General features: G+C 44.0%; 1 protein-coding gene across 3 annotated transcripts in view; it reads left to right on the top strand.

Moving 5' to 3' along the window:
- gnal (guanine nucleotide binding protein (G protein), alpha activating activity polypeptide, olfactory type) overlaps window positions 1-16,142 on the top strand; it is a 67,604-nt gene that overhangs the window by 43,589 nt on the left and 7,873 nt on the right. For all 3 annotated transcript variants that reach the window (XM_014181226.2, XM_045711020.1, XM_014181227.2), the window contains exons 6-7: window positions 7,597-7,651; window positions 7,870-7,943. In XM_014181226.2, coding sequence (XP_014036701.2) covers window positions 7,597-7,651; window positions 7,870-7,943 — 129 coding nt within the window. The remainder of the gene's footprint in view (window positions 1-7,596; window positions 7,652-7,869; window positions 7,944-16,142) is intronic.

Genomic DNA, 16,142 nt, shown 5'->3' on the forward strand with positions numbered 1-16,142 from the left:
GGTTTTCAGTGATTTTATGTTAATCACGATGCTCATCTGCACTTCCTGCAGTGCAGGAAAATTCTCAGCAACAAAAGTGATCAAATTAAGATCCTATACCTGTAGTTTGGTTGATTGGTACTTTGACACATTAGTGGTGTGTGATTGGTTGTGCTTAGCAGCAGAGGAACATATCACCATAAGGACAGACTAGGGGCTTGATTCAATCAGATCAGTTTTAGCCAACATGCGCATAGCGGTGGTTTTGGAGGTGTCTGAGGAGGAACTGAGTTAGAGCTGAGAAATCCACAAGTGGCTCCCGGCATTATACCTAAAGCGGAAATTGCCATTGGCTATACGCAGTCGCATTAACAGAAATCCCATGCAGCGTTCTTTACAAGTTTGAACACTGGAATGTGAGATGTAAACTATACCTTGATTAGGATGATAGATATTCTCATTACTTTGTTGAATTCATTTTACATTTGAGCATAATTATTTCTACAGTACGCTTTCTCGTTCTGAACTTCTAACGCAAGTGGGGCGGGTGTGGCTGTGGCAATGATCAGGAGTAGCTGCTCTCTGATTTGTCGGCTCCAACACCACCTCCGACACAGCCAAAACATCCGCTATGCGGGTGTCTGCTATCGCCGGTGAAAGCGTGATCTGATTGAATCTAGGCCCAGTTAATGCCTCCTGTTTCAAAGCAGCTATGTTAAATGAGGTCAAGTAGAGCACCTCCCTATAGCGCTAGCTAGCACAAGGTACAGAGGCACAGGCAGCAGGGTGTCTGCATCTAGAGTGTGTTTGTGTGCGTGTTTCTGTGTCAGTCTGTACGTGTGCGTGCCCCAGCCCACGAGTACAGAGAGAAGACTGGAGAGAGGGGGAGAGCGAAAAAGAGGGAGATCTTAAGGAAGGAAGGAAGAGAAGGGCAGAGCAGTCGGACGCAGCGCTGCATTTTAGGCCCCAGCCAGCGCCTGTGGACTTCTGTACAATGCTCCTGTCCTCCCTCATCCCCTTCTCCCCTCTTCTCCACGGGGTCTCTCCTCCCCCTTCCACAGAGCTTATGTAAACGAGCCGTGGAGCCGGGGCAAGCTGGAGCTATTTTTAGCCACTCGCTGCTGCCGAGCACAAACTGGCTACAGGGTCACATGGCTGCATGGCCAAATCAAAGAGAGAACCCCTCCAATAGGCTCTAAACAAAGGAAGGTCAGCCACAGAAGGAGAGAGAGCGAGAGGGAGGGAGGGACTATGCCACCGAGGTGGTCTGCACACATACTAGATAGTATTCCATGGTGTTTGGGCAGATTAACACACACAGACTGTACTACTTACACACATGAGGTGGTCTGCAGTGCACACACTAGCATAAACACACACACACCTACACTCAGACCGAGAGACGTGCACATAGCTTGGCTTGTGCACTCACACAGTCCTGCCAAACACTCCAACCCTATGGTTCACGGAACCCGCTTCTGTTCACGGGCAGAAGGCCTTGAGAGGATCTCATTGTGACACCATCTCTGATTATAGCAGCACAGGCACACGCACATTTGTGATGGTAGTGGAGGGGGATCGGTAGGCCTTTGAGGTGTGTGTGCTCACAGCCTGCTCATCCTTGTGTGAAGCCTCATCAGTGATAGGGAGCCCCCAGTGCCTTCCACCCCCTCCTCTGTCACTCAGGAGTGCGACAAACTGGGGGGGTGTGCGTGTGCGCGTATGTGAAGGAGACGTGAAAGCTAGCTGTTTTAGGAAAGTGGAGGGGACGGCCCCACACAGACTACATACACAGAGAATTTGCTATAGTCATGTAGCACAGGCAAACACACACACACACACACACACCTACTGCATGCTCAGAAGATATGCTGCGTTTTAGGATTATATACATATATATTTGACTCTGGTTTGACTAATGTGTACGGCAACTTCTGTATATAGGCCCCAAATGGCAACTATACTATATAGCTTCTTTTCACTCTGTCAATTCTTTAGTATTGTGGTGTAACTACAATGTTGTTGATCCATCCTCAGTTTTCTCCAATCACAGCAATTAAACTCTGTAAATGTTTTAAAGTCACCATTGGCCTCAGGATGAAATCCCTGAGCGTTTTCCTCCCTCTCCGGCAACTGAGTTAGGAAGGACACCTGTATCATTGTAATGACTGGGTGTATTGATACACCATCCAAAGTGTAATCAATAACTTCACCATGCACAAAGGGATATTCAATGTCAGGTTTTTCTTTACCCATCTACCAATAGGTGCCCTTCTTTGCAAGGCATTGGAAAACCTCCCTGGTCTTTTTGGTTGAATCTGTGTTTGAAATTCACTGCTGGTAATTCATCTAAAATGGAGGATAGAGTCCTTCTTCTCTACCACTTGGTCCTCGTCAGTTATTCCTTCTCTAGTTTACCTTCATCATTCCCTACATATCTTTTGGTCATTGTTTGTCCATGTGCAGATGTTTGTAGCCAGATAAAATCTGAAGACAGTGTGTGTGATGTACACTGTGATTCTTTGGCTAGTTTATGACTTCTCTCCCCAGTCAGCTAGGCCCAGCTGTTATGGCTTCTTTTCTCATATTGTTGGACTGAATTTTGACATACTTGCATTCCTCCCGAGGTGGAGTATGAGAGTGTGGTGCAGGGCAAGAGATGTGTGTGTGTACTCACGAGTGTGTCTTTGTTTACATTTTATTCTAATCTAGGCTATTGTAGACGTGTGGGTTTGTTTGTGATTGTTTCATTGCCTATGGTTGTGTGTGAGTGAGTGAGCGCAAGCCAGCTAAGGAAGAGGAGGAGCGCTCTCTATCGACCCAGCTGACAAGAGGTTGCCACAGCAACCCAGCTGCAGCTCAACGCAGGCACGGTCAGTCACTAAAGGAGGTGCTCTGGCTTCACCCATCTCAGTCAGAGGGGGTGCCACCCAGAGGCCACTAGAGGAATAACACAAACAGAGCCTAGCCGTCTGCTGGGTTCGGTCAGTTAAGAGTCAAGAAGCTGGCCCTGTTCCTTTAGGATAAATCAAACATCCTATCACGGCTCTGCTTCTATTTCCGTCCCTGTTTTATTTATGGAAGTTAGTGATTGGACCAACTGTAGAGATACAGACCTCTCTCTCCTCTCTCGCGTTTTCTCTCTGAGCAGTTTCTCAAAAGTGTGTCCATAAATCTAGTCGTTTGTGTGTGTGTGTGTGTGTGTGTGTCAAACTGGTGGGGCCTGCGCAGTGTATGTGCTGAGCTGTACTTCCCTAAATAGAATAATATGTTTTATAACATTAATGTGCACAAATTATCTTTTAAACTACTACTACTTTTTATTTGACCATTTGTTTTTTTGGGGGGGGGGGTAGTCAGCTTTAAAATTGCTGATAAATTGTGGTTTCTATCAATGTAATTGTCTGCATTTCCAATCCCATATATATCCCTTTTTTAATGTTTTCTTTCTTTATTATTTTCCCCTAATCCTACCACTCCTCCCTTAATTTGGAGTAAACTAATGGACAACAACACTTAGGCTTCTACTTCCAGCTTATACATACTATATACATTTTACAGACAGTACATATTACACTAGTAATCCATTTTTTTGTCCCACCCTTCAGCTACCCTCAACCCCTACCATCTATCTCTGAAAACTATCCAGAGTTGATTTCTATTTGCCATATATTTTTTCAAATGTTCTGTGATGTTTCACAAATGTTGTAAACCTTTCTATTCTCATAGTTTCTACAGATTGTAAATTAAAGATGACCATTTTTACTAAGAGTATTATTATATTAGTGATCAAATGACTATGGCTTTTCAAGTCACCCAGCTGTGGTATTTGCAGTGTTAGCTTTAGGTAATTGTTGTGTTGCATCCCCTATATACATAACGTCCTATTGGTTACAATATTTTTTTTATAATTGAAATTGAAAAACGTATTTGTGTATCAGTTCATAAACCATGTGCGATAGAATCGGCACATCGCAAATCTCTTTCAAACTATTTTGCAACTTGTATGGCGTAGCTGTCATTTTTCTGGTCTTTATATGGGACTGGTATGCTTTTTTATTTATCACAACAAAAACATTTGACCAATTTTAGTCTTTAATGCAGGGCTGACAAGTTCATTAGCTTCTCCCACTTCTACTTTCCTCCTCCATTTTTAGCTGCATGCCGTGACAACTCCAACAGTTTTATTTATAATATAATTGACAAAGATTTTACAGTAAAAAAAATATCATATCTAAAAATAATGTTTGATAAAAAAACGTAGTATATTTGAGTTTAACCATAATTTTTCTTGTAATTTTTGTTTAGTCTTTTCTGGTGGATTACACTGAAATTGCAACCAGCTTTTCTATGGCTTCTTTTAAAAATAGCTATATTTTGGAGATTATTTAATTGTCAAATTAAGTGAGAGGTTGTAATCTGAATGAAGGGAAAGAGGCTATTTTTGAACACTAGGTGAGCCATTCTTACTAATCTGCTAGAGAACCAGTTCCGATTAAATTTAACTTTTGCATGACTGAAGATTTTAGTGAGAGGTTTAATGCTTTAATATTTAATAATTTTTGCCCTCCGAATTCATATGCATTATATAAATAGGGCGTTTTAATTTTGTCAGGTTTGCCGTTCCAAATAAAGTGGAATATTTTTTGATCATATCATTTTAAAAAGTTGTTCTGTGTAGGCAGGGCCATTAAGTAAATGAGTAAACTGGGATATGACTAAAGAATTAATCAGGGTGATTTTTCCACAAATAGACAGATATTTACCTTTCCATGGTAGCAAGATCAACTACTACTACTAGTTTGATGGTTTTCGCCATCAATTGTCCCATGAACATTTTCCCTAGCATAGAGCTACTTATCGTAATGAACAATATCAGCAAAATGCATGCGATAAGTGATGGTCCGTGTCGAAAATGTTCAGTTTATTGTGTGTGTGTGTGTGTGTGTGTGTGTGTGTGTGTGTGTGTGTGTGTGTGTGTGTGTTTTTATATGCCCGCTCGGGGCTTGTATAATCTGTCTTTTTCGGAGCGGATCCATTCCCAGGGATATTTTTAGCCCCAGCTCCCCTGCAGCTGGGTGGGTGTGTGTGTGTGTCTCTGTCTGTGTGGTATCTGTTAGGATGCAAAATGGCCCCGTCTTTCCTCGTATAAACTCTCTCCATTGCCAGGGAGAACGAGAGCTCCTATCATAGCTTCTAGTAGCACTAAGAATCCTAACATCAATCTAGTCAACTAAATCTTCATGTTCTTCCCTCATTTCCCCCCTAGACATCAATGGCAACCTATTCCCTATATAGCGCACTACTTTTTACCAGAGCCCATATAGGTCAAACATGCACACTATATGAATATCATTTCAGACTAGCATTAATTTGGACCGGAGCTGGGCTTTGGTGAAAAGTAGTACACTATATAGGGAATAGGGTTTAATTTCAGACACAGACCTGGATGGAGATAGAGTTCGTAATGTTAAATGACTGCTGCTACCAGGAATATAGGAGTTGTGTAAATTCCTGTCGTTTTCTGGCAGAGCCAGAGATAAGCAGGCCAGACTCACACACATAAACACCCAGCAGCTATTCAGACATGTAACACTAGAACCAGACAGAGCTATTTTAGTGTACTGCTCTGGTGTGTAACTGAGAATGTGTGTGTGTGTGTGGGGGGGGGACTCAGTTGGTAGAGCATGGTGCTTGCAATGCCAGGGTTGTGGGTTCGATTCCCACGGGGGACCAGTACGCAAAAAGTATGAAAATGTATGAACTCACTACTCTAAGTTGCTCTAGATAATAGCATCTACTAAATGACATAAAGTACAAATATTACATTTCAGCATCCTAGTTTTTCTAGTGTGAAATGGGTTCAAACTCATCAAGCTTGCATGTTTGCCTTTATGCTATAACTTGTGGCGTAAAATAAAGCCATTTTCTTCAATTTATTAATAGAAGTAGAAAAGACTACAGTATAGGCCGTCCAGATCCATTGGGAAAATATATATATTTCTCTGCCTGTTATTTGGAACTGTCAGGTTCCTCTGATAAAGCCATTCCCTGTACGTTGTGTTGTTGTTTTGGTGACTGACCAGATTTTCACATTAACCACAACAGCCACTCAAAATGTGGAAACTATTGATCCCATCTTTCCATTCAACCAATTAATAGCATCAGTGCAGTAGATCTAGGCTATGGACAAGTCTGAGTCAAAAAAGCAGGGCAGCATTGGTCTGTTAGTGGATTAACAGGTCAACCTTGCATTTAATAGCCGAGTGTTGGTAGCAGGGGATGGTGGGGGCGGGTCACTGCAGTCATGGATAATTAATGATGAAACTTGGCTGTGTTGCTGTAGTGTTTACAGGCCCAAACTTCAGAGCAGGGCACCTTTTTTTGTTTCAGTGTTTTTTGTGTAAACAATCTGGCACTTGTATCAAAGGTTTGTTAACACTTTATTAACTATGGTACTTGCTAAAGAATTCTATTGGTAACTGGTTTGTACCAAATGATGCCGACTGGTGCTAGTTTGAATAATTCCAATATAAACAAAGGTAAAGGTTATTACCTTTTATATCATACGCTGTACATTCTGAATCTCAGTAACTACCTGGTTCTTTATTTACTGTAAAATAAAGGTTTTAGTGGATCCAACTCTCTATGAACAGTGACTGGTTAAATAGACTTTATAATTGACCTGATTGGCCCTTTTCTAGGTACTTAGAGATGAGGACTGAGACAGTCGGACTTCCCTAAGGCTCATAGTGTGATCGTTGTCATCACACACAGACCTACATATCAGTCAGTTTCTAGAACTGAATTCTTAGGTAAAAACACAATGTCAAATAAACCTGTACAGAACTGCTCTGTGTTGTCGTTGCTTCCTAGAATACAATAGAACAGAATAGAACGGAACAGAACAGAATAGGGATTTGTAGTGTGGTATCTGCTGGTTTAGACTAGTGACAGTGCTGGTGATATCACCATGCTGTTCAGTGGTTACAGGCTGCCGTGTGTGTGTGTGTGTGTGTGTGTGTGTGTGTGTGTGTGTGTGTGTGTGTGTGTGTGTGTGTGTGTGTGTGTGTGTGTCTTTTCCCCCCGTCTCTTCTACCGCAGGGACACACACTCACACACACACACACACACACCCAGGGAACATACAGCTCATGCACAGTGCACACCAGAGCGAGAGGCTCTCGTCTAGCTCTGGCAGGAACTAATTGCGGTCTTATGTAATGGGACAGGAAAAGGGGGACATAAATAGGCGGGGGATGTGCTCTGATGCCCTCTGCTGGGGAAGGATGGTACAGTGCTGGGATCAGCCCTACAGTAGTATTATAGTCCGTTGTCATAGGGATATAGCTATCTAGTGAGGTGAAACATTCAAAAGGCTACAGATAGAAATGCAGTGGATAGAATGGACCCCATTGTATATCTTACAATATAGCGCTGCTCTATGTGATGAGATATTCTGGATATGATTGTTCTATGCTAGTGCCTGCATTAGTTTCTTTTCTTAGTTTAAATGTGTAGAGTCAGATCTTAAGCTGTATCTACTGTAATGACAGTGATATTTACTGTTCGTAAGATCCAGGGCAGTGTCGTATAATGATGTTTTGTGTTTTGCAGCTTCTTGGACAGAATTGAGTCGGTGAGGTCGAATGACTACACACCAACAGATCAGGTAAGATGACTTTTCAACACTCTAGCGCATGGCTAAAAATGTAGTGATAAAATGACATGCCAAATGTTACCAACCATAGCTGTAACTGTATTGCTTAATCAATAAGCACTGTGTAGGAGAACATACACTTTTAGTCTCTCCGTCTCTCTACCTCTCTTTTCTACTCACTCCTTTAGTGCATGTCTTCATCTCTGTGCTCCTCTTGTTTTAAACCCCAGGACTTGCTTCGCTGCCGAGTTCTGACTTCAGGGATTTTCGAAACAAGATTTCAAGTCGACAAAGTGAACTTTCAGTAAGTGTCCCCTTCATTGTGATGTTGTCTGTTGTATTAACTGTATGAAGTCACAGTGTACTGTACATGGCCATTGTTGTTTCATATTATAATGGAAATGTCCCCACATTTTGGTCCCTTAGGGTCGTTTTTCATTTCAGTTTGTTACGAACCGGCTCGTATTCCGTAACAAAGAGAGAGACAACGCAGAGATAAAGAAGTAACAAAAATATATTTAAAAAAGTAAACTATATACAAATAACAATTTTGTGTGTGTGTGTGTGTAGTGTAAGTGAGTGGATGACTGCATAGATGGTGATAATGAGGGGTGTTGAGAGGTGCCAAAACAAATAAACACAAAGAAGCCCCCAAATGCCAAAAACAACTGTCTCCACGCAGACGCACTGTCTCCTCAATGTATGGGGGGAAAGGTGTATTTATCCCCGGGACAGACCCGAGCCCAGGTAAACACAAACAGAATACTACCCCACTGCCCCAGCCAACCTCAGCCTCCCTAGACCTCAGCAACCTTTGCGCACAGGAAGCAACCTTTAAGAGGAAAGAAAAAAATGAGGACAGCAGGGAACAGAAGACAGGCACAACAGGACAACACAAAATAAACAGTGGCCGGTCACGTGGACGACACGCATACACTCGGGGACAACGAGTATGAGAACGTGTGTCCACCGATCAATAGGACCAGACGCGTTCAGGAACAGGGCGCGCGAGAGAATGTGCCAGCAACGACATTATCAGACCCCCTGATGTGCTGCACATCGAGATGGAATGCCTGTAAAAAGAAACGCCATCGCATTATCCTCTGGTTAGGACACATCATAGACCTCAAGAAGGTGAGAGGGTTATAGGCAATGTGGACCACAATAGGTACTACACCCGACCTACACCTCGAAGTCTTGTAGCGCCCATATGAGTGCTAGCGCTTCTTTTTCCACCACGGAGTAGTTGAACTGATAACGATTAAACTTCTTGGAAATGAACTAACAGGCTTCTCAACACCAGACACATCTGCTTGCAGAAAAACTCCACCTGCCCCCACGTGACTTGCATCCACCTGCAAGGTAAATGACACATCCACACGAGGAGCAGCCAGCACCAGAGTTGAGGTAAGTAACCTCTGCATCTTCAAAAGCCTGTTGACAGAGAGGAGACCTGACGTAAACCGCCAAAGCTTTCAGAAAATCTGTCAGGGGAGCAACTACGGTAGAGAAGTTCCTACAAAATCTACGGTAATAACCTATCATTCCCAAGAAACGCATCAGTTCCTTTTTAGTGGTTGCGGTGGAAAAGCATCAATAGCTACCACTTTAGCCCAAACAGGACACACTTCACCCTGCCCAACCAAGGTACAAACTCACACTTTGCCAGATTGAGGGAATCCGCAGCCAGGCGGTCGAACAAGGCTTGAATACCGGCCAGATGCTCCTCCTAAATATCTGCATAAACCACTACATCGTCCAGATAAACAGCGCACCCGACTAGACCGAAGACAACCCTATTCATTAGGCACTGAAAAGTGGCAGGTGCGTTACGCAGGCCAAAACTCATAACCAAATACGTGTACAGACCTGAAGGTGTAACAAAGGCAGAGCATTCACATGCCCTATGCGTCCGTGGCACCAGCCAATAGCCGTTTAATAGGTCAAACTTGCTCACAAACCTCGCAGCTCCGACCTGATCAACACTTAGTGACACTGTTTACCTTATGGTAGTCCGTACAAATCTGTTTGTCCCATCCGGTTTACTGACCAAGATACAGGGAGAAGCCCAGCTGGAGAAAGAAGGCTCTGCAATTTCATTTCAGTCAGCATCCCCAACGTCAATATCGTGTTCTGTTACGTTTGTACATGTTGGTGTATCAGAAAACAAAACTGGAAAACTCAGACTGACCAATTCGTCTCGCCTATCAGCAGGTAGATGAGCAAGAAGGTTATCCAAAACATCTAGTGACGCTGTATTTTTTTTGTATCTACCCTGCAGTACACAATAGTCAGGACCAAGGATATCCTCCTCACCATGCACGGACATAGCATGACAAAGAGAAGGACCCAGCAGTGTAACAGTACTGGCCAAAAGAACAGGTTTACCGTCCTCTGCGGACTCCCACTCTTCGTCCCCAGAGGAACGTGTGTAGTAGGGTTTTAGCAGATTGACATGGCACAGATGGTGCTTTTTTTCCTCCGTTCCCGGAGAGGCAACTAGATAGTTTTGCTCAGTGCACTGGCGCACAACCGTATCTGGACCTTAAAGTTGGCCTGAAAAGGAGAACCAACAATTGGCAGCAGAGCAAGAACCTGGTCACCTGGACTAAAGTGACGAGGCTCAGCTCGCCGATCAAATATTCCTTTCATCCTCCCCTGTGAAGATGACAGCTTCTCTTTGGCCATCTCACCAGCGGCATACAGGCGGCGCCGGAAATCACACACATAAGATAACAGGGACTGCGGTGGCTTAGGAGACTTCCATTCATCCTGGAGCACTGCTAGAAGCCCACGTACACTATGTCCGAACACTAGGTCATTTGGACTGAAACCTGTGCTTTCCTGTGGAACCTCCCTGGCGGCTAACGGTAACCATGGCAACCCCTCCTCCCAATCCTTATCCATCTCCGTACAATAAGCTCTCAACAAAGACGTGTTTGATGGAAACGTTCCAGCACTCTTTGACTCTGCGTGGGATAGGCACTAGACACATTGTGTTTTAATATGGAGCTGTTGGAGAACCTGACCAAACATATTAGAAGTAAAATTAGAACCTTGGTCACTCTGAATAACCTTATGGATTCCAAACAGCGAGAAACTGAGTCAAAGCTTTTAGCGCGGACTTAGTTGTGATAGACCGGAGAGGATAGGCAGCAGGAAACCTAGTGGTCTGACACACATCACAGTGAACAGGTAACTACTACCCTTCTTAGAGCGAGGCAGAGGGCCAACACAGTCAACAATCAGATACTCAAAAGGTTGGCTGAGTACAGGAATAGGAAACAGCAGTACCGGCTTGATTAGGTTTACCCATTAATTGACAGGTTTTTATGAACGCAGAAACATCCCTCTTTAACCTAGGCCAAAAGAAATGTCTCAGTATGCGATTGTAGGTTTTCCTCACGCCCAGATGTCCAGCAACATCGTCGTGGGAAGTTTTCAGCACCAACTCACACAACTTAACTGGGTCAACAATATGACTAATAGCCTCCCCCACAAAACAACTACTATGAGGTACCCACTTTCTCATCAGGACATCATCCTGGAGAAAATAGCCATGGGCGACATCGCCAAACTGTTCCACAAGCACAATTTGGTCACGCAACTCTTCTAATGTGGGGTCAGACCGTTGCTCCTTGATTAGATTGGAGTGGGCCACAGATAACAGGATCACAGGTAAAGTAGTGACAGATTTCTTTGTAACATCGTTAGCCAGCTCAGTGACCAGGTCGCCACGGCTCATGGACCGCGTCACCACGTGCACGCACTCGAAACTCTGCGCGCTCTCATCGGGAAACCCTACAAACGACGGCTTAGCGGAAACCTTTGGAGATGGAGACTCGACAGGCCATACATGCTCACCAGCGAAGTTATTCCCAAGGATAACGTTGATACCCTCAATAGGCAACGAATCCTGCACGCCTCCAACAACCTCACCTTTCACCATTTCAGAATCCAACATCAGTTTATGTAATAGAACTGACAGTGTTCAACCCGATTCCCCTTACTGATTCAGGGAATAGTGTTTTAGTCTCAGCAGAGAAGGGTAACAGACTCTAACACAATCGACTTAGAAGCACCTGTGTCCCTCAGGATCTTCACTGGCACTAAGTCGTTACTTCCTAACAGAGACACAAAACCCTCCGTAATGAACGGTAAGTAATCTGGGTCAATTGGGACTTTCACATGCCCCTGGGCATGAGACGGAGTGAACTGATGCGGGACCGGCGCTGCAAACACCGTAGGCTTTGGTTTAACTTTAGCGTGAGTAATGCATTTACCCTTAGCCTTGAGAACAGGACATTTGTTTTTCCAATGACCTGAACTCTGACAGTAGTGACACTCTTGACTGAAGCCTGCTATGCCACAGGAGCCAGGCTCAACCCTGGATAAATGAAGCTCTGCCCGTGAACCAGAGTATCTCGGTGGGCGAGGCCCAAATCTCTCTGAACGTCCCCACTCATTCCGAATACGGGGCCCTGCAAAGGCAGTTTTCTGAGTCAAAACATACTCGTCCTCCATAATCGCAGCTTCAGAGACGGTCTTCCCTTTTTGTTTGTTAATGTACGTGGCTATTTGCTCAGGGATTGTGTCCTTAAATTGTTATAGCATAACCAGATCACAGCCCCGGGAAAGTCATAACCGCAGGGGCGGAACACCTGCGATTGAAATGTGAAGATAACTCTCGCACAAACTCAACATGAGTCTGTTTATCAGCCTATTTAAAGTTCTAAATTGTTGGCGGTAAGACTCAAGAACCAACTCGTAAATCTGTAACGCAGCCATTTTATCCTTAGCATAGCTGACATTTGTTGGCTACACTAAGAACTGAATATGCTTCCTGCGCTTTACCAGTCAACACACACTGCAACATTTAAAGTGTTTCAGAATCAGGCCAAATCCTAGCGTCAGCAACACGCTCAAACAACGGAAAAAACGTCTCGGGGTCTTTCTCATTACATTTTGGCAACAGCCGTAAGTTTCCAACAATATCAAATGTGTCCGGGACACGACCGAGAGAGGAGTGACCCATAGGTAAATCAGGGTCACCTTCTCAAAGCAAACTCTCCCCCGAGAGCTTTGCTTCCCTAACCGATTTTAACCGCTCTTGTTGAAGACGTCAGTCACAGAAAAAAAATCCAGACCGGACCACAACAAGAGAAGTGCCAATCACACTGGGCACCACAGAAGAGAGATGAGATATATAAGGAGCTTCCCCAAATCCTGCAATACCTCAACCCTAATCTTCGTGCGGATTTGCGGTGGGTAATTACGTACTGTAGCTCGCGAGCATGGAAAAATTCCCCAGCACGCTGGCAGATCACCCCCCCAACGCCCCCCCCGAGCCACGGATGTGCCCCCGAGACAAGTACTCCATCCACGGACACCGCACAAAAATAACAAAATAAGCATGCCCAACATATTCCAAAGTGGAACACGTCACCAAGCCTAAAAGGGGAAAAGAAAGGCTATAGCTCCCGGTAGCAAATGGCACTACCCTACCCAAATCACCCACTGAGGTACACAGCCGATTGTACTCACCTCCCCGGACCAATGTCCCAACAGCGAGTAGAGCAAGAGTTTCCAGCCTGGGCAGGGGCCTGGAAACTAACCAATGTTACTCTCTCCAATGCAGCACACAACCAACTATCCACCGCAGTGGTAAGTTTTTACCAAACAAACAAAAAGGCAACCAACACTGGGCACCAAACAGCACAACTCAAAAAAGCTGTAACAAAAGATGCAAACAAAGCACCTACAGAGTTTATCAAACACTAACTCGGCGTTTTCTCCCAAACATTATACTCATTCCAGTTAGCTTAACAACACAAGTATTAGGCCTACTGGCATACTTTAAGGCAACGCACCTGTTTGATGACATCACAGGACAACCAAAATCACTGATACGTCTCTAAGGCACTATACCGAACACTTATAAGACTGGGCAGTGAAAACCAACCAAAGCGCATTCCAATTAGCATTAACCCATCATAATGCAACAAAATACTATACGCCAAAATGTCTAGGAACCAACTTTATGATCCCGGATGAGCCCCCACTTGCTACGAACCGGCTCGTAGCCCATAACAAAGAGGGAGACAACGCGGAGAGAAAGCAATAACAAAAATTTATTTCTTAAACAAAGTAAACTATATACAAATAACAATGGTGCTCGTAGTGCAAGTGAGTGGATGACTGCATAGATGGTGATAATGATGGGTGTTGAGAGTTGCCAAAACAAATAAACACAAAGAAGCCCCAAAATGCCACAACTAAAAACAAGTGTGTCTGCATGGCGAGAGTCTCCTCAAGGTATGGGGGGGAAGGTGCATCTATCCCCGGGACAGACCCGAGCCCAGGTGTGTCCCATTTCGCTGACGATCCTCCTGGCTCTGCCCACCGACATCCTATTAAGGAAAACGAGCAAAGGAAAAGAATTTGGCAGAAAGAGTGGGAGGGTCGTCGTCAGTTTAACTGGATATCATGCAAAGCATTGTTGCCTTTTGTTTGTTAGGTTTTAGTTTTTTGTTTATTTTTGTCATTGTGAAATTACAATTTTGTCTAACGTATGCACGCTAAATAGGAAAGCAGTATCTGCTCTACAACACCACGACACAGGAACTCAACATACTGCCAAGTGGTTTAGTGTAGTGGTTAACTTTACCCACAGGAGCTCTGTTTCCATCACTCCATGTAGAAAACTAGTCCAATCAACTGTATTGCAAGGTCTTTATTGAGAAATCCCTATTCTATAAGTCACCTACAGTGCATTCGGAAAGTATTCAGACCCCTTGACTTTATCCACATTTTGTTACGTTACAGCCTTATTCTAAAATGGATTAAATTAAATGTTTCCCTCATCAATCTACACACAATACCCCATAATGACAAAGCGAAAAAGGTCTCTCATAAAAAAAATCTAATGTGTTAAAAATAAAAAAACAGAAACCTTATTTAGATAAGTATTCAGACCCTTTGCTATGAGACTCGAAATTGATCTCAGGTGCATCCTGTTTCCATTGATCATCCTTGAGGTGTTTCTACAACTTGATTGGAGTCCACCTGTGGTAAATTCAATTGATTGGACATGATTTGGAAAGGCACACACCTGTCTATATAAGGTCCCACAGTTGACAGTGCATGTCAGAGCAAAATCCAAGCCATGAGGTCGAAGGAATTCTCCGTAGAGCTCCGAGACAGGATTGTGTCGAGGCACAGATCTGGGGAAGGGTACCAAAACATTTCTGCAGCATTGAAGGTCCCCAAGAACAGAGGCCTCCATCCTTCTAAAATGGAAGAAGTTTGGAACCACCAAGACTTTTCCTAGAGCTGGCCGCCCGGCCAAACAGAGAAATCGAGGGAGAAGGGCCTTGGTCGAGAAGGTGACCAAGAACCAAATGGTCACTGACTGAGCTCCAGAGTTCCTCTGTGGAGATGGGAGAACCTTCCGGAAGGACAACCATCGCTGCAGCACTGCACGAAACAAGCCTTTATGGTAGAGTGGCCAGACGGTAGCCACTCCTCAGTAAAAGGCACATGACATCCCACTTGGAGTTTGCCAAAAGGCATCTAAAGACTCAGACCATGAGAAACAAGATTCTCTGGTCTGATGAAACCAAGATTGAACTCTTTAGCCTGAATGCCAAGTGTCACATCTGGAGGAAACCTGGCACCATCCCTACAGTGAAGCGTGGTAGCAGCATAATGCTGTGGGGATGTTTTTCAGCGGCAGGGATTGAGAGACTAGTCAGGATTGAGGTAAAGATGAACGGTGCAAAGTACAGAGAGATCCTTGATTAAAAAAAACTGCTCCAGAGCACTCAGGATCTCTGACAGGGGCGACGGTTCACCTTCCAACAGGGCAACGACCCTAAGCACACAGCCAAGACAATGCTGGAGTGGCTTCGTAACAAGTCTCTGAATGTCCTTGAGTGGCCCAGCCAGAGCCCGGACCTGAACCCGATCAAACATCTCTGGAGAGACTTGAAAAGAGCTGTGCAGTGACGCTTACCATCCTACCTGACTGAGCTTGAGAGGATCTGCAGAGAAGAATGGGAGAAACTCCCCAAATACAGATGTCAAGCTTGTATCATCATACCTATGAAGACTCAATGCTGTAAATTAGCTAAAATGTCAACAAAAAATTGCTTTGTCTTTATGGGGTATTATGTGTAGATTGAGACATGTTTTTTCATCAATTTTAGAATTAGGCTGTAGCGTAACAAAAGTTGGAAAAAGTCAAGAGGTCTGAATACTTTCCGAATGGCACTATATTCAAGTCCAATCAAGTCAAATTGTATTGGTAACATACACATGGTTAGCAGATGTTAATGCGAGTAGCGAAATGCTTGTGCTTCTAGTTCCGACAATGCAGTAATATCTAACAAATTCACAACAACTACCTTATACACACACATGAAAAGGGATGAATAAGAATATGTACAGTTGAAGTCGGAAGTTTCATACACGTTAGCCAAATACATTTAAACTCCGTTTTTCA

This window comes from Salmo salar, chromosome ssa29, assembly GCF_905237065.1.
Source record: "Salmo salar chromosome ssa29, Ssal_v3.1, whole genome shotgun sequence".
In the NCBI taxonomy this organism is placed as follows: Eukaryota; Metazoa; Chordata; class Actinopteri; order Salmoniformes; family Salmonidae; genus Salmo; species Salmo salar.